The sequence below is a fragment of the Sus scrofa genome, chromosome 4 (assembly GCF_000003025.6).
Source record: "Sus scrofa isolate TJ Tabasco breed Duroc chromosome 4, Sscrofa11.1, whole genome shotgun sequence".
Lineage (NCBI taxonomy): Eukaryota > Metazoa > Chordata > Mammalia > Artiodactyla > Suidae > Sus > Sus scrofa.
The window spans coordinates 68,509,272-68,532,361 of record NC_010446.5 but is presented as its reverse complement, the minus strand read 5'-3'; the positions used below and the strand labels follow the sequence as shown (position 1 = coordinate 68,532,361).

The window sequence follows — 23,090 nt, the reverse complement described above, 5'->3', positions numbered from 1 at the left end:
ACAGCCCATGTGATAATAAACACAGTTAACGCCTCAGCTAGGTGAACTAATTACTCACTAAAAAAATGTCACCAGTTCTCTCCTTCGCTGTAGTTGCTAAAAAGCTATTGAAAGGAATAAGAAAATTCTCCAAAGATCTCTGAAAGGTTTATGAATACGCGTAACTTATTATTTGTTAATAGAGCTTATTAGATTCTCAGTAAGCGCTCAGTGCACTAGCATGAAGGGCACCCATGACCAGTCACAGCCCCCTACTCTTTGCTGGTAATTAAGTGCACGCTGGGGATGTGCTAACACAAGGTGTTCATTGCAGGAGGTTTTTAAAATCAAGGAGAAATAAAACTGCAAATTTAGCACATAAAAAATAGACGTGTTTCTTTTTCATTTTTGATCTGATTTTAAATATTTAAACAAAACATATAGCTGAAACAGTGGTTTCACAAAATCCCGGCAAATATCAGAACTGAAACTGATGGCTCAAGAAACAGTCCAGGAAATGGCCAGAGAAACTATCATTAAAAAAAAAAAAATCACCTTGGTAAGTGAGACAAATGCCAAGGGGTATAGGTATTTCAGACCAGATAAAACCCAGATCTGGAAGCAGGACTCGGTTTTCATGTCCACTGAAGATGGCCCTGCCATCTGTTCCCCACTGTGTGGCAAAACGAAATAAGGGGTCTGACCCCATGTCCCAGTTACTACTGTATTACTGATTGTCGATGGAAACTAAATTTAAATGTTTAAAGGCTGTCCAATTTTCTGGGCATTTTGGGGGTGGGGGTGGGGTATAGGATGAAAGAGGAGTAGGCAAAAGGGAGGGAAACGCACACTAGAGCTTTCTTTCACAACTTCTAAAAAAACCTGGATCATCAAGTGGCATTTGGATATTTTAAAATTTTGTGGAGCCTCCTATGGTGAAAAGATTAGCAATCAGTTTTTAAGTTGGAATTTTTCGCATTTCCTGACCCTCACAAAGAGGAAGTGGTTAAGACGAAGCGAGGCTTTTTAGATGACTACCTTTGTGAAGCCAGGATGATGCTCTTCAGGACCTGTTTTGTCTGTTTTCACCTCAGGCAGGGGGGTCATTGCTCCTTTTGGTGACTGGCTTCCTAAATTCTCAACACAGAAATGGCTTTCGTTCTACTTGGATGACATTCTCCCCAGTCCTGGAGAAGCCCGTCACCGAGTCCTTATTGAGTGCTCACAGAGGGCATAGCTCAGTGACTCGGCACGAACATTCCCATTTGTTGTTGACAACTGTCAGCGGCACCTCCCGCTCCTCACAACCCCTGTCTAAATGGCTTTTGCAGTCCTCCTTCCCACCCACTCTCTTCACTCCTTGGGCCAGGAATGTTGGCCCCTGTTCCCTGTCACCTGTCAGAATCCATCCTCCTGTCACTGGCTTATATGGAGAAGTCAGCCAGCTGTCACGTGACCCTCGGCTGCTAAAAACAGCTCGAGCACTGCTCTGAACCCCAGCCTGAAACAATGTCCTCCACCAAAAGAAACGTAAAGGACGCTTGATTGTACAATCCTTGGAATTATTTCCAGGAATCACTCGCCGAAACCGTTCGAAGCACGCTTTCCCTGGCAGTGCACACGGGGACGGCCAGGAGATGAGCGCATCTTTGAATTACAAGTCTTTTTCCAAAGAGCAGCAGACCATGGATAACTTGGAGAAGCAACTCATTTGCCCCATCTGCCTAGAGATGTTCACAAAGCCCGTGGTCATTCTTCCCTGCCAGCACAACCTGTGCAGGAAATGTGCCAGTGACATTTTCCAGGTAGGTTTGTTTGGAATCTAGGGGTAGAGGGAAAAAATGTTCTCATCTCCCAATCAAGTGCTTAAGTCTGAGGTGAATTTCTCTAGGAAGCGTTCTAAGGTTGCATTTATTTAAAACAACAACCAAAAAGAAAGACCATTTTTAAAAGTGATTTGCTTTGTGCTTTGCCATCAGCCTCCTCCTGGCTCTCAAATCTAATTTTATTAAAATATTAAGAATCATATTTGTCCTTTTAGAAACATTGAATCTGTTTCAAAATTGTAAATGAATTACTGCCCAAGGCATTACTGTTGGAGTTTCTGGCTGGAACTTTTGGTTATGAAAACGTTAGGTGGAAAAGGACCTCATGCTGAAAATGGCACATTGCAGTTGACCATGGGTGAGGGTTGGTCCTGTGTTTTGGGACCAGTTACTATCTCCCAGCAAGGAGTTGATGTTGTTTGTAGTAACTGAGAGGGAAAGGAGGTCCCAGGAAAGCTACCTGTGGCAATGCTCAATTCCTCTTTTCTTGCTCGGCAAGAACAGGCCTCTAACCCGTACTTGCCCACAAGAGGAGGCACCACTGTGGCCTCGGGGGGCCGATTCCGCTGCCCATCCTGCAGACACGAAGTGGTTTTGGACAGACATGGGATATACGGGCTTCAGAGAAACCTGCTGGTGGAGAATATTATTGACATCTACAAGCAAGAGTCCACCAGGTATGCGCCCCCCTCCCCTGCCCCCGCCGGCCGTGTCAAACACGTTGGAAGCTTGCTTTTGTTTATTTGTTTGTTTTAGTGGGTCGCTATACTGAATGCTTGTTTGCCAATCACGGGCTAATTGTTTTATAGGAAAATGTTTTTCCAAGTCAGTCCTTACCAATGGGAGAGAGAGTTGCTCTTGGGAGGAGAGAAGGAAGCTGGTGCCCATGCTTTTCTATCAATTTAAGAATGAAGTAACTCATTATCACTAATCCAGTCCAGATGGTGATCTTGAAAGAGGCATGATGCTGCCCCTGCTCCCAGCCTGGTATTACATCCACAGGAGACGTTTCTGCACTTCACAGGTCCTTTAGAGCTCCAGAGTCTACACAATAGGAAATTAACAGAAATGACATCTTCCAAAATCAACCTCTTAGATCAGACAGTCTCACTTTAAAATTTTCTAGAGGAGAATCATAAAAAGAAAATCCTCTGACGTGGTCATGGTATTGACTCTGGAAAGGAGCAAAGCAAGGCAGAGTCCTAAGCTTTAGCAACTTAAAAGTTTAGAGACGAAGAAAAAAAAAAGAAGAAGAGGGTGCTCAGGTTATGTTTCCCTGTTCTCTAGGTTGTACTATGGGCTCTTGGCATTCACTTGCTGATTGACACGCAGTATACACATCAGTCATTAAAAAGGGGCAGTGGGTGCATCTTACTCATCGAATCACATTGGCTATAGTATTCCTTTCCTAAAGACAACACTGCAGGAGTTCATTCCTAGAAGGCATGGTGTGAAGAGCCCCCTTTTTAATGGTACAGTCAGTGCAGCCCACAACACCAGATAGCAATACTGAGACCATCTAGAAATGACCTCGCTGTGCTTCCTATTAGGAGACGTAGACTCATGGAACATCTGCAGGGCCCTAGGAGCCTTGTGCTCTTAGAAAGAAAGCTGTTCTATAAACCTAACATATAATTATTATCATCGCTATGGCTATTCATTTCTGCTTAAGATTCAAAACTAAATTAGATAGTGCCAGGATATAGATGGCACTGGGAAGAATTGCTGACAACGTACTGCAGAGATGGAGTTGGCTATTTCCCTTGCTTCCAAAATCTCTTGAGAAGAAGGAAAGTACCATTTTTGTAATTACGATTTGATCTCATTTTATTTCATTACTTTAAGATGCAAATAGATAAACTGTCTCTTAAATTAACCAGCCAAATAATAACCAACTGATCATTAAGGCTCTTTATGTAACAACTGATTCAGTGCCTAGTACAGTGGTTTGCACGGAATACTTGCTCCCTAAGTGCCAGGTGATTATGCAACCCCATAAATCTTCTTACACATTCTATTTATTGCAATAATTTTCTGTTTTGCTACTTGCAGAGTGAGAGCTTGAATGATATGAAATAATAATAGTAATTGTTATGTAATCCAGAAAAGAGGAGATGTTAAAAATTTGTAGCAGTAGTAAAATGACAAGACACATCCTGGCTTTAAAGTCTGTGCAGCGCGACTGCCAAATACAGTGCCCGGGTGAACAAGCTGCATAAAAGCAATGAACCAAACTTCCAACAACGAAACTCATGACTGAGTAGACTAGCAGTGTTTTTGTGATTATCAAATTCTTCTTATGCTGGTGTTTCTGGAAGTTGAGACTTGCCTTTGGGACATTTTTACTTAGTGGCGAAACCACAAATTGTACAGAGGGCTTGGGCACATGTTTGAACATAAACCCAGTTGTTCCCTGGAGGCTGGCAGATTTACCAGCCCAGAACCCTAAGGCCCAGGGTATGTTAGGTGACTCTGGAATAACGAGGATACATAGAGTGAAATGAACTGACTCTGGCCCATGGTCAGGGTGGGCGCAGATAGGGGAGGAGGCTGGTCCAGTCTGGCTTCCCACAGAATGGCTGGAGATGGTAGGTCTCAATGAAACCTGGCCTTCTAACCTATCATTCTGCCTGGTGCTGAACTAGCCACAGTTTGGGAGTGGGATGATGAGAGAAGGAACTAATTTCACTAATATTAATAATGAACATAATAACGAGTAACTGTAAAACACAGAAAGTAAAACAATTATGTGTTGAATATGTGTCAGCCACTGTTCAGGCTGCTAGACACATGAATCATGTGTAATTCCTTAATTCTCATAATAATCATGTGAGATTGTAGTTATTATTATTATTAACACCTTATTAAAATATTAAAAAATTTTAGTCAAAGTAATTCCTATGCACATGCATAATTTTAAACATTCCAATAGCACTACAAGACCTCAAATGAGGGCTGCATTTTTTTTTTTTTTTTGTCTTTTTGCCATATCTTGGGCCGCTTCTGCGGCATATGGAGGTTCCCAGGCTAGAGGTCTAATCAGAACTGTAGCTGCCGAGCCACAGCAACTCAAGATCCGAGCCCCATCTGCAACCTACACCACAGCTCACAGCAACGCTGGATCCTTGACCCACTGAGCAAGACCAGGGATCGAACCCTCAACCTCATGGTTCCTAGTTGCATTTGTTAACCACTGAGCCATGACCGGAACTCCAGGGCTGCATTTTCTGCCCTACTCTCTCTTTGAGCACTGAGGGAACCACATTTAACTCTTTCAGCTGTTCTTTGGCCATTTGTCACCCAGTGACAGGGGAGGAGTATGCTGCTAGTCTGCTCCTAGTCCTCGACTTTGCAACTGTAGACAGGGAGGACTGAGCCCTTGCGTGGCTGGGCTTCACCTCCTCTCCCCTGGCTTGAAGCCCTTGTTTCTGGCTCGAGGTTGACCTCTTTGTTGGTTTTATCTACTGCTTTAGGGAGCATGCCTTCAAGTAATCCCCCAAATGTGCAAAAAGTCCTCTTCTTTCCAGCCTCTCCACACTCCCGCCCCCCGAGTGCGTGGCCTCTGCAGCCCCAGGGCCTTCGCAGGGGGAGCAGCTTGCTCCCTGTACGCTTCTCCCCTGCAGGCTCTCAGCACAACTACAGTGCAGCTCAGGCAGGTCACCTCCGTTCATCCAGATGGTCCCAATTTTCAGCACTTGGTTGACATCTCTTCTCTGCTTTCATTTTGCTCATTTTTGTCCTTATTTTTTTTTAAATCTGTATTTATTTTTTGGCTGTAGCATGTAGCAGCTTGTGGGATCTCCGTTCCCAGATTAGGGATTGAACCTGGGCTGCAGCTGGGAAAACTCCAAGTCCTAACCACTAGGCCACCAGGGAACTCTCTGTCCTTATTGATTTATACCTTTTGATTCCCTTACTCTCATTTTAGTGGGATTTCAGCAAGGAACACATAAATTCACGTGTTCACTGTGTCATACTTGATTAGAAGACAGACCCCTAGTCCAATTTTCAGATACGAGTAAAAGCTGATCCTGAAAGAGCTGCAGGAACTCTAGACAACTAAGGCCACGTAGCCACCACATGGAGAAACTGAGCTGGAGGCAGGCTTTGAGATCAGCTTAACTGTAAAGGTACTGCCAGGAACACCTCATCCACATCAGATGCCCACCCTTCAGGAAACCTGAGGATTGGTCCCAGCCACTTAGCAGAAAGCAGGCTACACACACCCTGAGCGGAGCCTGCACTGAACAGCTGGGGGCCACCACCAGTGCCCTGAACCACAACTGAGAGTTCAGCCACCCTCGCCTCATGAAGCTGCCTTTACATCTCTACATGCCATGCCCGTCCCAAGTCTGTTAGGTGTTTTAAGGGGTCTGAAGGTTTTCCTTATACACCCACTTGTAAGTGGGGGGTGTCTCTGCCCCTGCGCTGCCATCTAAACAGGAAAAACCTATAAGGAACATTGGAGGAAGTCCTCATGTCTTATGGCATTATGAAAAAGTCATCACCATCCGAAGCTAAATGAAGAGCTGATGGCTGTTTCCACCTTAGTGTTGGACACACTGAAAATATCTGAGCTCTACAATGTCATCTCTGGTCCCTGCTGCTGACCCTAGAACAGTACACGGGCCACAGACTGCCCTGAGGAAACACCTAGAAGAGAGCTGCAGCCTTGCCGTCAGCTGTGTCCCCTTCCACCAACTGTGCTCCAGACACTTGCTTGACATTTATCACCAGGTGGAGGTACCCAGTAGGGAAGGTTTAAGAGGTGGAGCAGCCTTTGACCAAAGACCATCTCGCCCCTCCCAGCCTTTGGATAACCCTCAAGGGCTTTGTCATTTATAAATGGAGTCTTCAGGTGCTGTCTGGTCTCTTCCTTTGCCACTCAGGAGAGCCAGGTGACCAAGCGTTCTCACGGTCACAAGCTTTCTCCAGATGAGCGGTTTTATGGTTGAGCCCAGGGAATACTGTCCACTAATTGGCAAGTTCCCTTTCACTTCTCACTCATTCATTCAACAAATATTTACTGAGTAGCCACTCTATGCAAAGCACCGCTGTGCACAGTGGGGATCTGGCAAAGAAGAAGACAGGCCACGGCCTCTGCCCTCATGGCGCTCACATTCTAGTGGCAGAAACAGACCTGGGACATGGAATCATTTTCTCAGGGGTGGAGTTTACTTTCCTTAGTTGACTTCCAAGCGTGTGGCAGAAATCAGTCAGGAGGCTTCCTGGAAAACATATCCTATGCAACCAGGTGTAAAAGCCTTTTGCCAAAATCAGATTCTGAAATCTTGAAGCTGGAAGTCCATACAACTTCCTCACCACACCCAGGGCTTCGCCCAAAGTCAGCCCAACCTCAAGCACTTGACAGTTACCCAGTGACTTCCAGATGGAAATAAGCACATGCTCTGCTTTTCTCTGAGTCCTGGGGCTGCAACTCCATGATGCCACCCATCAGTATCAATGGTATTCAAATATTTTTGTTAAGGGCTCAAAGCAGGAAGTATATTTTAAATTGTAATCTTATGACCATTACATACATGGATGGCCTTCCCATGTATATATATATACACACAAACACACACGCACACACACACACACACATACACACACACACACATATATATATACACTTTTGTTTTAGGTATACATAGGTATTTGTATACACATTTATGTACATATATATAAATACATGTACACCTGAAACACACATCAATATTTATCCTTACCACATGCAGTTCACGGTATTTATTATTCTATTTTGATTTTAACAATGCTGATCATGACCCCCAAACTGATTTCATGGCCCACAAAACCCTGAAGTTTTAGAAAAGTGGATCATGATAACAGCTTAAGAAGCTCAGTCCCATAAAAGGGAACCAGTTTACATTCCCATCAGTGGGAATGTAAACTGGTGCAGCCACTATGGAAAACAGTAGGGTGGTTCCTTAGAAAACTAAAAACAAAGTTATCACATGATCCTGCAATCCCACTCCTGGGTATATAATCTGGAAAAGCTGATAACTAATTCAAAAAAATTCATGCACCCCAATGTTCTTACCAGTACTATTTACAATAGCCAAGACATGGAAACAACCCAAGTGCCCATCAACAGACAATTGGCTTATAAAGATTTGAGATCTATCTATAAAATGGAATATTACTCAGTCATAAGAAGAATGAAATATTGCCCTGTGCGGCAACACGGATGGACCTAGTGAAGTGAATCAGACAGAGAAAGACAAATAATAATGCAAATGAATCTATAATCTATATACAAAATAGAAATAGACTCACAGACATACAAAATAAAATTATGGTTACCAAAGGGGAAGGGGAGGGTAAAAGGGATAAATTAGGAGGATGGAATTAACAGATACAAACAACTCTAGGAAAAAATAGGAGTCCCCTGGTGGTCTAGTGGTTAGGACTGGGCACTTTCACCACTGTGGCCCAGGTTCAGTCCCTGTTCTGGGAACTGAAATCCTACATCAAGCCCCTGCATGCTGTGGTCAAAAATAAATAAATAAATAAATATATTTTTTAAGATAGATAAGCCATAAGGATTTACTGCACAGCACAGGGAATTATATTAACTATCTTGTAATAACATATAATGAAAAATAATGGGGAAACTATATATACCTGAGTAACTTTGCCATACACCTGAAACTAACACAATATTTGTAAATCAACTATACTTCAATAAACTAAAAATTCAGCTCCCAAACTGTGATGTTTCTAAATAATCATGTGTTGGGGAAGATATGAAAGTTTTTAGAATTGTATTTAAAATTTTCGAATACTTTTGAAAACTATTAGCAGCCTCAGTCTTTGGATAGGCCGCATCAAAATTCCAGATTTTATGTAAGAAGGCTACATCCACGTGTCCCCCCATGGTCTCCAGAGGGAGCCTAAAGCATCACAAGGTGACACCCTTTTGATCTTGGTCTAACACCTAAGTCATGCTGATTGATGCTTGGGGGCTATACAGGTTCACGTGATGTGAACCAGTGCTGCTACAGGTGATTTTGCAGCTAACAGGTTCTCCTTAGGCAGCAAGGACTTGTCACTGCCTTTCTCCTGCTTCTGATTCTTCATGGCTTGGCCATCATCTCACAAGCACATACAAACCCATTGCTCCATTATTACCGCCCAGCTCTGAAAAGTTATCGTTGGTGCTGACCTATTGAAAAACCGGAAATTTGGCCATAATCTGTGAGATGTGCACTTCCAGAATATCACCGTGTCCCAGAACAGCACTTCACATTTTTCTTATTGTCTTAAGTATTCAGTGTAAGCGTTCATATTCACTGAGCACACACTACCCACTTTTAACCGCCACCGAGTCCTCGGGAAGTTATTTACATTTAATTTTCTGTGCTGATGGCAGGAAGAGACCCGAACCAATTAATAAAGCACTCGCTGACATTTTTCCTCTTAGACACAACAACTTCCAACCAGTGCTGAGATGAATAAACAGAGATTTGGGCTCCCCCAGCCCACCTCTACCCCCAGTCCTTTTTTGGGGCCAGAGGCTGCGGGGGTGGGGTAAAGGGCCTCCCCCAAGGTCCGGCAAACTTGGCATTGAGTTTATAGCAACCTCCTCCTCCTCTGTACCCAAAACTGTAAAGTATCACTTGAGAGACCTGTGAGCGTCGTGCGGAGGTACAGCCCACTCCTAACGAAAGGTTCCATGTTCAACTTCTAGGAACTGCACTAGCCGGCTTTTAAACCTTGAAATCGGCCATGTGGGGGTGGGAGCCAGTGGTACTCACACCGCAGAAGTTGGCAAGTGCTACGGGTCAGGATCTCCACGTCCTCACCCCCAGGCTGGCTGTTAATTTGTCAGGACACTGCTGCTAACCCCATAGAGAATTTGGAGGGCCCTGAGCACGTGAAAGGGGCCTGGAGGTCTCCCGGGGCAGGGCTGCTGGAGGTCCCCGGGCTAGAGGGGGCTTGTGATGCTGATCACCCCGCTCTGCCGCCCTGCTCCGCTCCGCCCCAACAGAGCTTATCTGCCCTCCTCCTTCCAGACCAGAGAAGAAGTCCGACCAGCCCATGTGTGAGGAGCACGAAGACGAGCGCATCAACATCTACTGCCTGAACTGCGAAGTCCCCACGTGTTCTCTGTGCAAGGTTTTTGGGGCGCACAAGGATTGCCAGGTGGCACCCCTCACTCATGTGTTCCAGAGACAGAAGGTACGGAGCTCTCCCACCTCTCCTCCGAAGCCCCCTCCAAGGGCCTGTGGGATTGCCTCGCTGCCCCAAGAAGGGTCGCCCCCCACCCCTTCCCAAACAGGCCCACAGGGGCCCCTGAGGCTGGGCGGGTGCAAGGTAGTGCCGGAGGGGGGGAGGGGATGCTGTGCGCATGTGCCATGCGCTGCATTCTCTGGAGGGTGGGGGAAAGGCCCGGGAGGAAAGGGACCCGTAGGGTCAGAAAGGGATGTGGCGGGGAAGGGTCCCTGTTTCTGCGCCCTTTGGAGGTTGCCGAAGATGAGCACTGTTAAGGAACCCGCTCCAGCTCAAGCTACCTAAACATTATTTGAGGTTCAGATCATAGGTAATAAGAGGATAACTGTTTACTCCAGTCTCTGGATATTTTTCTTCATTCGCCAACCAGAGGCTCCTTTTGCCCGCCCCCAAGGGACTTTTCTCCCTACTCCTCATTGGTGGGAGTTACAGTGAACGGTACTTTGTTAAACGTTGCCTTGGGCTGGTCTTCAAGCCTCGGTTAAACTGGCCTCCTAGACTCTCAGCCTAGGCGGGTGCTGAAGTTCTCCTCTGGCGGGGGGCGCAATGCCCCACCCCAGGGCCTCCGCGGCTGCCCATTATCCTGACCAAATACTGGGTGTCCCAGCTTATTGCTCACCTGCCCACCTGGTGTCACCCATCGGCAGGTAGGAACTTACTCATTTGATGCAAATAAACATGAGGTGGCTGCTCAGATCCCTGCAGCCAAGTTTTGCATCTAGAATTTGAGCAGCTCCATGCCTCAGCTTCTTTCTGTTAGAATCATAGATTCCACACTTGGTCAGTGTTTTACTGACCAAATACAGAGTTGGAATTAAATTTGGAAGCCAAATTTTTGGGTCACACCAGTTACAACCAGTGAGTACTAAGTGCTAAAGAAGCAGGATTTAACAAGCTATCTATAACATTTATTTTTCAATCCACTTATGATTATTCCCCTTTTTCCTTTCACTGGCCCCCAAGTCATATCCTGTCGGAAGTGAATGATACCTTTGTCACTTCAGAACCTGGAGACCCACGTGGGATGAGTGGAGGGCAGGCTTCCAGGGTTTCCACCTTGCCCCTCTTTGGCCAAAGAAGGCTCACTTTTACCTATTGGGATTATATATTAACTTCTCTTTGAAGAAAGGGTTCTGCAGGATTTTACAACCATTGTTCTCGTTCAGTCTTCTCACTTGATATGTGAAAAAATTAGGGTCTAAGGTGATTACAGGTTTTACCTGACATCACAGAGAAGTTGAAGGCCAGGTTGGACCAAGCATGTAGGTTTACAGAGTCCCATTCATTCAGTGCTCCTGGCGTTCCAGAGGCCAGCCTTGGGAAGGGGGCAAGGATGAACAATAGAATTGCTTCAGGTCGAGAGTCTGAGAGGAATTTCAAGCTGGAATTTTTTACTTGGAAACAGTCAAATGTTACAGCTTCAAGTTTGTAATGATTCTGTCTAGTATATGAGTATTTGTTTGCACCTAGCACACAGAAGGGTGCATAATAGGTATGTATTGAATAAATAAGTTAATTTTTCCCCCAGTAAAGGAAAATTATTCCTGAGCCACACTAGGAAAATAATTCATTTTGGGTCCTTGATATCATCTATTGGTCTCCATTCAATTTATAAATGATACTTGGAATTCTTTACCTTGAATGTGCTATTCTCTATGTATGGCCTACAATTTGCTATTCTTAATGTTTTTTAGCAGGGTCATAGTCTCCATTAAGAATTGGAGGAAATCAATGAAACTTCTTCCCAGACAAGTGCATTTATATACACATCCATTCAGAATTTTGTATAAGATCAGAAGGTTTTCTGGCCTCTCAAGCCTGACTGTTCTTCCTTCAGGGGCTTCTATGGACCCTAGATTAAGAACCAAACCCATGAGGACATTACTAAGGTTAATCCACAGTGTTGCCTAGAAAACCCTAAGATCTTGGTCCCTCTATTCCCTCCACTAGTCTGAACTCAGCGATGGCATTGCTGTCCTTGTGGGGAGCAACGATCGGGTCCAGGCAGTAATCAGCCAGCTGGAGGACACCTGTAAAACAATCGAGGTGAGTCAAGTGGCTTCAAGGGAGTGCAAATCAAGCCTGAACCCCTAGGGTTTTGCGGATCCCTCAACACCTCTCTAGAAATGGCCGACATTCTGGTCTTCCTGTTAGAATGACCTTCCTGATACTCCCCTAAAATATTCACCTCCTGGCACAGGAAGAGAAGTTAGCACATGAGACAACAAGGCAGATTTTACCATACTTATTAAGGTGGCTGTTACGTGTGTTATTCTTTCTTGGGCAAGAAAGATTTTGAAGGATGAGCTATGAGAAAAATCAATTCCCAGTAATAACAATGAGTGTTGTCCATCATCAGAGCACACTTTCTTTGCAGAAATCCATATGGTCTTAAGACATGCTACTTAATGCTTTAGAAAGCCATGTGCAGATTTGAGCTGCATGTCTAAGCTCTAACAGCAGGGCCACAGGGGGCGGGCAGGAGGAGAAAGCCCCACGGGCCTGGGGGGAGAGAGGGGTTTGGTAGCTGGAAGCTTACAGAGGCCAGAGTCCTGGCTCCTTCATCTCCGTTGCCCCTCTGCCTGGCCCGGTGCCCAGCACATAATAAATACTCAATAGAAACTTGTACAAATGGATGAAAGACTCACACTTAGGTTTGGCATGTGAGAAATAATTGAGAATCCATTTTTTCTCAAGCTCTGTATAGAAACTGTATAAATACTGAAGTCAAAAGAGGTTTTGCTACGTGGCCGATATCTTTACAAGAATTGAAGATTCCCTGGTTGAGCCCTGCTGCATGGGTGCTGCAAGGCACCTGGATTGAGGCCAGGGCTCTGGATCTGGAATAGTTTATTAGGACCCCTTGTTTTGTTAGTTGGACCTCGGGTGCTGAAGCCTGTACTACCCAGTTAATGGCATGTTGTCCTTCTTGCTGGGGGTATAGCCCCTCTTGTTATCTATTTATTTCCTTTTATTCTCATTTCTCACTCCTGTTCTCCTCTCTGTAAATAACCACTCTAACATATTTAATGGTTCATATACCTGAATGCTTACAAAATGTGTATTATTTTATGTTCATGTCTTTTAGTTTTATAAATGGCATTGTGTTGTACTTCTCATTCTGCTTACTTTAAACAAACTAAACATTATTCTTAAAGATCCACTCACATGTACATTCATCCCTTCAGTTTTCTGGAAAAATAAGGCAGAGTACCCACTTTATAAAGTTAACCATGTAGAATTAAACAAGCATGAATGTAATGCTCAGTGCAGCGCCTAGCATAAGGTGAAGGTCTGATAAATGCTCTAATCTTATTATTTTATTGTTTGAAAGGCAAAGTCTATCTAAAGCCAAAAGCCAGTTCCTCGATGTTGACTTCAAAACACTGGCCTGTATCATCTCATTTTAGATTTACACATCACTAAAACCAATCTCCTCTCTTCTCCATACTCATATTCCTGAAAAGATTCATGATGGATCTGGAATCCATTTATAGAAGGAAAGTTTTCTCCTGGTGAAGAGCTCAAAGAAATTCTGAAATGGACAATATAAACTTTTTCCTTTTACTTCTTCACAGTAAAGGCCAAGTACAACTTAACCATCAGGCCGTGAATCAGCACTCCAGTGTGGTACCTTGTAGTCTTGAGTGTATAAATAGAGTGCATTGCTTGTGGGCAAGTGAGGTCACCTCTCTACTGGTCTCTGCTCAAGGCCTTCACAGGAGACCTCTGTTGGGGGGAATGGGCCTTCTGTCAGGACGTTAAGGCTGGAGAACACAAACAGAAGAGAAGCCCTAACCCTAACACTGGGCCTTGAGCAAACGCAAAGGACTTGGCTCCATTTAGGCAGCATCAGAGGACACCAAGAGGGCAAGGAGAGAGTTGACAACTGGTTCTCTTCCTGGAGGCCGGTCAGGGCACAGCAGGAAGCAGCTGTTTCTTCTTTCATTGACAACAAGACAAGAAGGAACAGGTTTGAAGTTAAGCCCGCAGGAGGGCCTCAGCATAGACATCAGGAAGGACTTCCTGACAGTGAAGGTCAGGATCATTACCCTGTTATTACTGATAGCAATGTTTGTGGGATGTGACACCCTTTTACAAATATTTTCAGTTTCCTGGAGGAAGGTGTGTAATTGTCTCCCACAACTTCAAGAAGAGATGGCAAATTAGCAGGAGGCTTTAAAGTCTCCATCTGTTTTACTTGTTTAATTCACTTCTGGGATTTTAACTTAAAGAAATCAGATGAAAAATTGGTATATAAACAGGACAGAATGTATGTATTCATGAATAACCCCATATCCATTCATGGGGGTTGGGGGGGGGGAATGCCAGAAGCCCAAAGGTTAAGAACAGAGAATAGTGAGGCTACAGGCGATGTTCAAGGCCTTTCTTATATATTCCGGTATTTCACATTTTTCTAAGATGAGCCTGAGATTTTTTAAATAACCAGTAAAAGAAAGAAAGACTAGATGAATGGATATGGCTCAGACAAGCCCAGTCCTTTCAGTTCAGTTTAAGTGGCTCACCTGGAACCGCGGGATTGGCTCAGAGCCCCAAGGAAGGCTCTGATGTTTTGATTCCTACTTGGTGCAAATATTCTCCACTGAAGCTGGAGGCCCCGAGGACAGAGACTTGGCCACGAATGGCCCCAGGGCGCACCTGGAATGGAATCAGTGGGCCCAAGCAGGGCTGCTCGGAGTGAAGCACACCGCGGCCTACCTTGCCAAGCAGGTGAAGTCTGTACTGGGGTTGGGGTCACAGAGCTCCTGAGTCTACTGTTCCACCTTGAGTGGTTGTTTTCCTCTCTGGCTTTGCCTGCCACCTGCCTGGAAACAGTCTCCAAGAAGCCATTGGTGGCTCCCAGCCAGGGGGTGGGGAGCTGTTGTTAAAGAGTTCTCTTTTCTGATTGGTAAGGAGCCCTGTAGGGATGGAAATGGAGCAGCCCCTAGGGTGGGCGCTAGTCTTCCCTAATTACATTGCCTCTCCCCACTTGGGGCCCTGACAGCTGTCCTTTGGAAGCAGTGCCCATTCCATGCAATGTCTAATTTTGTCCCTAATTTTGTAATGTCTTGCAGGGCTGATTTGGGCAGGCACCTGGCCCAAGACCAGGCCTGGAGAGCTGCTGAGCTTAGGGTAAATCTCACTGGGGACTCCTTGTTATCCTTTAAAAATAACGTATGCAGTTGATGTGAGTTTGCGGTGATGAAGAGAGTGGCTTTGAGAAAGGACCAAGGTCATGAAAGGGCAGTGTGTACTGTGTCATGGGGGAGTGGCATGTCCCTCTCTGCTGTGGGCTGATGGTGAATGGAGGGACCTGCAGTCTTCAGGGCCGTCCTGGCTGAGGTGGCTCAGCCTGAGACAATCTCAGAGCTCAGGACTTCAGGTTGTTGGAGGGCCTTCTGGGCTGTTGGAGACGAGCCCAGCATGACCTAAACCTACATTTGCCTTTCCAGGCCGGGGATGTTCAGGGTTGAGCCGGGAGCTTCTGGAGCTCTCCATGTCCAGAAAAATGTGCTTGACCTTCATTCCTCATCCCTAGAAAGCGTAGCCTCCCCCTTGTGGTCTTTACAAATGGCACTAATCTTGTGATTAAGAAGATGTGGTACATAAATACAATGGAATACCATTCAGCCATAAAAAAGACAAAATAATGCCATTTGTAGCAATGTGGATGGAACTAGAGACTCTCATGCTAAGTGAAGTAAGTTAGAAAGAGAAAGACAAACACCATATGATGTCACTTATATGTGGAATCTAAAATATGGCACAAATGATCCTATCTACAAAACAGAAGTAGATCATGGACTCGAGAGCAGACTTGCGTTTGCTGGCAGGAGGTGGGGAGAGGGGAGAGGAGGACTGATGGGGAGTTTGGGGTTGGTAGATGCAGACTGTTACATTTAGAATGGATGGTTGATGGGGTTCTGCTGTACAGCACAGGGTACTCTATCCGGTCTCTTGGGTAAGAACCTGATGGAAAATGAAAAAAATGGGGGTGTATGCCTGGCTGGGTCACTTTGCCGTACAGCAGAAATGGAAGGAACATTGTAAATCAACTATACTTTCATAAAAAATTGTTTTAAGTGTCACTTATCCTTTGTCACTGGAAACCCAAGAGAGCAGGCTGTTCCCACTGGCCCTCCCACAGCGGGCAGGCAGGCCTGGAAATAACTTTGTTCTGCAAGGATGCCCATCTTGAGAAAAGAGCTGCAAACTGAATAGCAAATATTTGCTCTCGAGCATTTCCAAAATCTGAAAAATGACACCTTTAATAAAATCCTCCAGTGAGTTTTCAATGAGGACAAATCCATTATATTTCCAAAACAGTGATTTCCCCACCCCCCCAAACAGCTTTGAGACAATGTAGAAACTTGTGAGTGGGGGCTATGCAGTTACAAATAAGAAGTGTGAATATCCTAAGAATCACCTTAATAAACATGCCAGAATTTGTAAAGCAATATAGCATATGCTTAAAGAACAGATTTCAGAGTTTGAATTTTAGCTCTGCCACCTACTGATAGGACCTTGAGCAAGTTGCTTCAGCTCCCTGTTTCCTCCACAGACTCAGTGGGGTTGAGAAATCTTCTTCACAGTGTTGCTGTGGTGACTAAGTTGGGGTAAGAGGCACATGACATGCTAGGGCCCAGTAAGTGTCACCTTGTATTGTTCTCACACTCAGCTTGGAAAGAGCGCACTTAATCTAACGATGCTAAGAATTGTTGGAACCACTATAGCATCTAGAGCGCATTACACATGGTGCTGGAATGACTGTCAAAGTCTTGATCAATTATGATGGCAGGGTGAAGCAACTCCCTGCAGTGGGAACAACTGAGAGTAAAGGGAAGTAGACATTAGCTCTCTTGGCGGTTTTGTGATAACTCGCAATATTGGCAACAAAGAGAGGCTGAGCCCCTTCCAGGAAAGGTGCTGACCAGCCACAGCAGAAGAGTGAATTAAACGGCTGCTCAGCTTGCCTTGATCTCGTGCTTTCATTGAACCATGAGGCTCAGGTCAGAGTAGGCTTACCTGACCCTCCAGCCTCCAGAGGGCTTCTCAAGGATCAAAATGATCTGAACTGGCCCAGAAAACCCCTGATACCAAGAACCTCAAGAGTTAGCATTAGAAATCCCATAAATTATAACATAATTATTCTTCTAACATGGAGTGGGGGCAACACAATATGGCAAAAGAGAGCATAAATTTGGGAGTCCTGAGACCCACGGCCACTGAACAGAGATGTTCCTCTATGCACTGCACAGAGGCACCAAGCTGGTGGGAGAGGCACTGAACTCCAGGCTGTGGGCCTGGAGGGACAAAGCTTTTCTAATTTGCCTGCTTCTTCTCTGGGAGCCGGTCAGAGACTTGGGTTCTTATCCTAGTCTGCTCTTATGAGACTTGTCTCACGTGCTTGTAGTTGGCATTGGGCTTTACCAGTGAAGGGGTGAACTTGTCTTTCTCAGGAGAATCTTCCTACCGTGATGGAGTTCTTTCTTGTATTATTAATCTACTGCCTGACCTTTTTTGAGGGGAGGGGGTTGAGGGAAGAGAGAGGCTTTGCGAAGGGACATGCTCAGTACTGCATGTCAAATGACGCTGAGGGGGCCCTTCCAGACCCAGAGCTGCAGCTCTGAACAAGTGTGTCTCAAAAGTTGGAGGAATGTGGTGGAGATAGGAAAGGGCCGAGTAGAGCCACAGTTGCTCGATGACAAGTGGTGGGGCTCAGAGCTTATCTTCAGCTCTATTTTGGTCACAGAGCCAGGCTCCTTACAGGATAAAAGCAATGGTCACAATTGTCTTAGGTTTTCCTGTCATGGCCATGGCACATTCCAGAGCTGGGATTGATGTTGCTGGGCTAGCCCCTGTAATTCATATCTCAGCACTGTAGATGACCACTCTGAAATTTGCCAGGAGTGGAAAAGGGCATTTTATCTACTTTTTAAAATATATTTTATTGAAGTATAGTTGATTTACAATGTTGTGTTAATTTCTGCTGTACAGCAAAGTAAATCAGAAATATATATGTATATAGATATTCTTGTTCATGTTCTTTTCCAATATGGTTTATTACAGGATATAGGATATAGTTCTACATATTCAATAGGAAAACCTTGTTCTTTATCCATTTTGTATATAAGAGTTTGCACCTGCTAATCTCAAACTCCCCGTCCATCTCTCCCCGACTGCCTCTCCCCCTTGGCAACCACAAGTCTATTCTCTATGTCTGTGTGTCTGTTTCTGTTTTGCTGCTAAGTTCATTTGTGTCATATTTTAGATTCCACATACAAGTGATATCATATAGTATTTGTCTTTTTCTCTCTGATTTACTTCACTTGGTAAGATAATCTCAAGATCCATCCATGTTGCTGCAAATGGCATTTTTTTTTTTTCATTTTTGAAAGAGGCGTTTTTTAGTAAAGATTCCAAATATCTCCACATTTACCTGAAGTTGTAAAGCCTTGGAACTGTAGAACTGGAAGGGACCTTAGCCATCATCTGATCCCAGCTCTTAGGGCAGAGATCAAAAAACTGTCATGAGGGTAAATGTGTTCCCTCAGGTTGCCTAGATAGTTTTTGCTGTTTTCTTCTGAGTGTTGAATGAAGAAGAGGTTTGGAGTATCCACTTAAATACCTATGTCTTTGGAACGGAACAAAGGAGAAACTGGTGAGTGGGGGCTATTCCTAAACACATGTCATATTTCATTCATCCAACCATTCATTCAAACCGTATTTCTCACATGTGGATTATGGGCCATATTCCATACACAAAATGCTAGGAAATATTGATGAGCTAAATAGAAAAGTTTCCTGCTCTCAAGAAGGTTTTATTCTAGTAAGACAATACAACAAATGAATAACAAGATTGTTTCAAAGAGTAATAAGTGCCTGGGGAAAGGGTGAGCCACTGACAAGCTAATGATGGTGCTTGGCTTGGCACCAGATCTACTCTTTAGTATAGATTGTCTGTTGTTGATTTTTTTCCATGAAAAGCTTCTCTTTGCAGTCATGTATCTTATTTTTTCTTATTACCACTAAAATATAAGGATGGCTAGAATTAGAGTCTGTCCATTTTAGCATCTCTATAAAGGCAACATCTAAACAATGTTTTTTAATATATATATTGAAGGTTACCTAATCATGTCTAAGGAAACCACCAAACGACTACTTGATTTTTTTCTCTTCACCCAGATATGATGGTGTTAGTTAGAAAAAAAGTATTCTACCTGTCATCATCTTACCATTTCAATGTGGGCAGAATAGCCTTCTCTTTATGAAATCACCCATTTTTGATAAATTGCATCCATGCTGGGTTCCCCCTAGAGATAGTGTGGATTTTATTTTCATATTTTTTGTGAAATTGTTTTCATATTGTTTATGATTTATTTTCATGTTATGTCATATTTTCAAGTATTACAGACAATTTTAATTTATAACTTGTGATGGAACGTAATGGAGGATAATGTGAGAAAAAGGTAATGTCCCAAAAGTGGGACACTTTGCTGTATAGCAGAAATTGATAGAACATTGTAAAATTGTAAATCAGCTACAATAAAAAAGAAAAAGAAAAAATAATTTTAAAAAATATGTAACTGTACTGGCAGACATGAGAGGAAGGTCATGGTGCAGTCAGATTTTGTATCAGAATATGCTTGGAGGCCAATATTCAGTGCATTTACAATGGAAGTTACTTCAATTGCTGAACACACTCATGCAGAAACACGTGTGTGCATACACACACACACACACACACACACACACACACACACACACACATACTCCACAACACCACACGTAGAGGGGACATAGGAGCCACAGGCATCAAAATGAAAATACGGAGAATATTTGAAAAAGTAAACTTGAAAGTTCAAAAAGTATGTATGTATCTTCATTCAATTAGTATCCAGAGAAGTTTGTGTGTGGCAGGTATACAGCCCCCAAACTGGGCTTAAAGATACATGTCTTCTTACTCAAATAAATGAAGAGTATGATAAAAGCAAGGAGAAATCTTTGAGGTGAGGAAGTTTTTGTGGAGAAGAGATAAGCATGGCTGCTATCATGCTTTTGCAGGTAACAATCATCCCTTAAACTATGCTATCTGCAGACATTTTGAATGCATTGAATGTGGAATACGGTAGTCCACATTTTTTTCCATTCCATTTTTAGGTTACTAGAAAGACTGTTGAAAGCATTTCAGGTCCACATTTACAAAGGCACAGTAGATACTAGCATTCAGAGTAATCATTATCTATAATGAGGTGGCCTCTGAGAGGGGTTTTTTTCCCATAGCATTTATACCTGATCCATAATTTACCTCAGAGGGCAAGCCGATAAACCTGCTTCTACCTCAGAGAGAATATGAAAAAACAGAAGATTTTCAGTATCCTGGAGTATTGCTGTTTCTCATTTAAATTTGACATTAGGTTAACCTGAACATCTTAAGTGAATTTCTAAAAGTTTGTAACTACCAATTTCATGATTCCAAAAAAGAAGCATGCATTTTTCCTATTTCAGAAACAGATTTGTCTAACTCTTACATATTCTGCATAGAATTAAAGGCACATTCAGCAGAAGAAAAAAACAGTGAGGTTTTTCTGTTAGAAATTAGAAAACGGAATAATTTGTCTACCATCCTCCTGAACATTGGAAAAGTATGGCAGGTTTTTAGATCTTATACTGCCTGATACATAGTAGCACTTTATTGTAAGAATTAACCAATGAATATAATTATGAAACAATTTGAGGTTTCTTGCCTTAAAAAGCCTACTTTCAGCATAGTCAGTTTGTTAGAAGGCATATATTCAGTTCATAAGCAGTTCATATAAAATTTAAAGTTACTTTAAAGTATAGCAGAGCAATGACCCAGAAGTTTAGAAACCTTGGCTCTCTACCAGGTGCCAACACTATGGCAGAATGGTTTGAGAAAGTGACTTAACTCTGCTGGGTTTCAGTTTCCACATGAGTGAAATGATTAGTTTGGAGCAGGTCACTTCTCATAGTCCATAAATCTTCAAAATTCTACAAATGAAAAATTGAAATTAAGGAAAATTGTATCTAAATTTAACAAACACTAACACAGTGCCTACTAGGTGCCAGGTAATATTGTAAGTGCTTTATACCATATGTCATCCTACAATAGTAATAATTGAGCATATAATATGCATGGGTATCATTTTCTATATTACAAAGTATAAAGGAAATGATAGTTTCTCTTAAAATGATAGTAATTTTATTAAAATTCAATATAGTACAAATCATTAAAAAACAGAATAGAAATAAAATAATACTCAGAATTCAAAATAATATAAGAATAAAGTAGTTTTTCCATTTAAACCACTAAATAAACTTTATATGGCTGAAATAGGTGATCTAATTTCTCTTTGACTTAAGAGAAGATACTAACTGTGACACATCTTCATTGTCAATCTCATTGCAAATCATTTGGCTTTCAGAAGCTTGAACGTTCTCACACATATGAAGTTATAGAGAAGACAAATTATGAAACAAAAACAGTCTATCAATATCATATCTTAATATGGTCTTCATTATAAATGTTTCAAGGACAAAATTCATTTTAGAAAAATAAGCTTAAAATCATCATATGATCACAGAATACAGTAGAGATTCTGAACATCAAAGGCATATTTCAGGAAAGCAGTAAGCACATGGTTGACTGTAAGTTTAGAACAGTAAGTGATACAGTGAAAGAAAGTTGGGGAAGAACCCATGGGCCTCATAATATTTCAAATCTCAAGCTAAATGGCTGAAAAATGAATGGAAATTTGGAAAGCACAGCAATTTCCATGTCTGGACATGCTGCACAGGCCCTCGTCCTATGACAACTGCCTTTGACAACTGCCAAGACTCCGTGCATGTTCATCCCCTTCCTGTGCTTCCTCTGCTCCCACTCATGCTTTATGGCCAAACGCGGGCACCGCTTTCTATAAGAAGTTCTTCCTGAGGCAGTCTCTTCCTGCTCCCCTCAAGTGGCCCCCACCACACAAAAGGTTGATTAAGGCCCCACATCTATGCTTCCATAAAACCCAGTATGAATCTCTAACATAGTTTGATTATTCAGACTACTAGGTTATATTATATCAATAGCCCATAGACTTTCTCTTGAAGTAAACAGTGAGCTCCTTGAGAACAAGAACTATGTTTAATTCATTGTTGGATCTCCAGAGTCTCCCATAGTGGTTGGCACAAATGACATACTGAAGAATTGTTTGTTAAATGAATGGATGGATGGATGGCAGCAGTAACTGGTATTTACTATTAAAATGGTTTGAACCATTGGCTCGCCTTCATGCATTATAATTATAATTAGTTAGAAACTGCTCTAAGAATCAACTGTGTTCCAAGGGAGGCAGTGGAGTGAGGAATGCATTTCTTGCACATTTGAGGAGTATCTTCATAATCAACAGTTTGGTTTAGTTCATCCTTCCCCTTCTTTCTACTCTGAGAACAGTAGATAAATTGCAAGAAAATAAAACATAAATTTAAAACACCTATTCAACAGATATTTACTCAGCATCTACTGTACATGTCCCAAGCAGACCCAGATTCCATTCTCAAGGAGACTATAGTTTTTTGTTTGTTTGTTTTTAGGGCCATACCTGTGGCATATGAAGGTTCCCAGGCTAGGGGGTGAATCAGAGCTGTAGCTGCCAGCCTATACCACAGCCATAGCAACCCGGGATCTGAGCCACATCTGTGAGCTATACCACAGATCACAGCAAAGCCCAATCCTTAACCCACTGAGTGAGCCCAGGGATTGAACCCATATCCTCATGGATCCTAGTTGAGTTTGTTAACCTCTGAGCCATGAAGGGAACTCCCCAAGAAGACTATAGTTTAGATATTTAAGAATCATGTAAAGGAAGAAAGTGACATGTGATATCAAAGAGATCAATGTTTACTAAAATGAAAAACATGTAATCAGGGTCATACAAAAGTCAGAGATTTCAGAAATAAATTGGCTGGATTCCCAAGAACACCCTACCAGACAAGAGACCTAGGTTGGATCATCATGGCTCA

The 23,090-nt window shown here is 43.1% G+C and overlaps 1 protein-coding gene across 8 annotated transcripts in view; it reads left to right on the top strand.

Moving 5' to 3' along the window:
* TRIM55 (tripartite motif containing 55) overlaps window positions 1,435–23,090 on the top strand; it is a 43,679-nt gene continuing 22,023 nt past the window's right edge. For 5 of the 8 annotated variants that reach the window (XM_021088507.1, XM_021088508.1, XM_013996715.2 and 2 more), the window contains exons 1-4: window positions 1,435–1,784; window positions 2,310–2,482; window positions 9,842–10,007; window positions 12,009–12,104. In XM_021088507.1, the coding sequence (XP_020944166.1) occupies window positions 1,617–1,784; window positions 2,310–2,482; window positions 9,842–10,007; window positions 12,009–12,104 (603 nt within the window). In that variant the 5' untranslated portion in view covers window positions 1,435–1,616. 8 annotated transcript variants of the gene reach the window in all.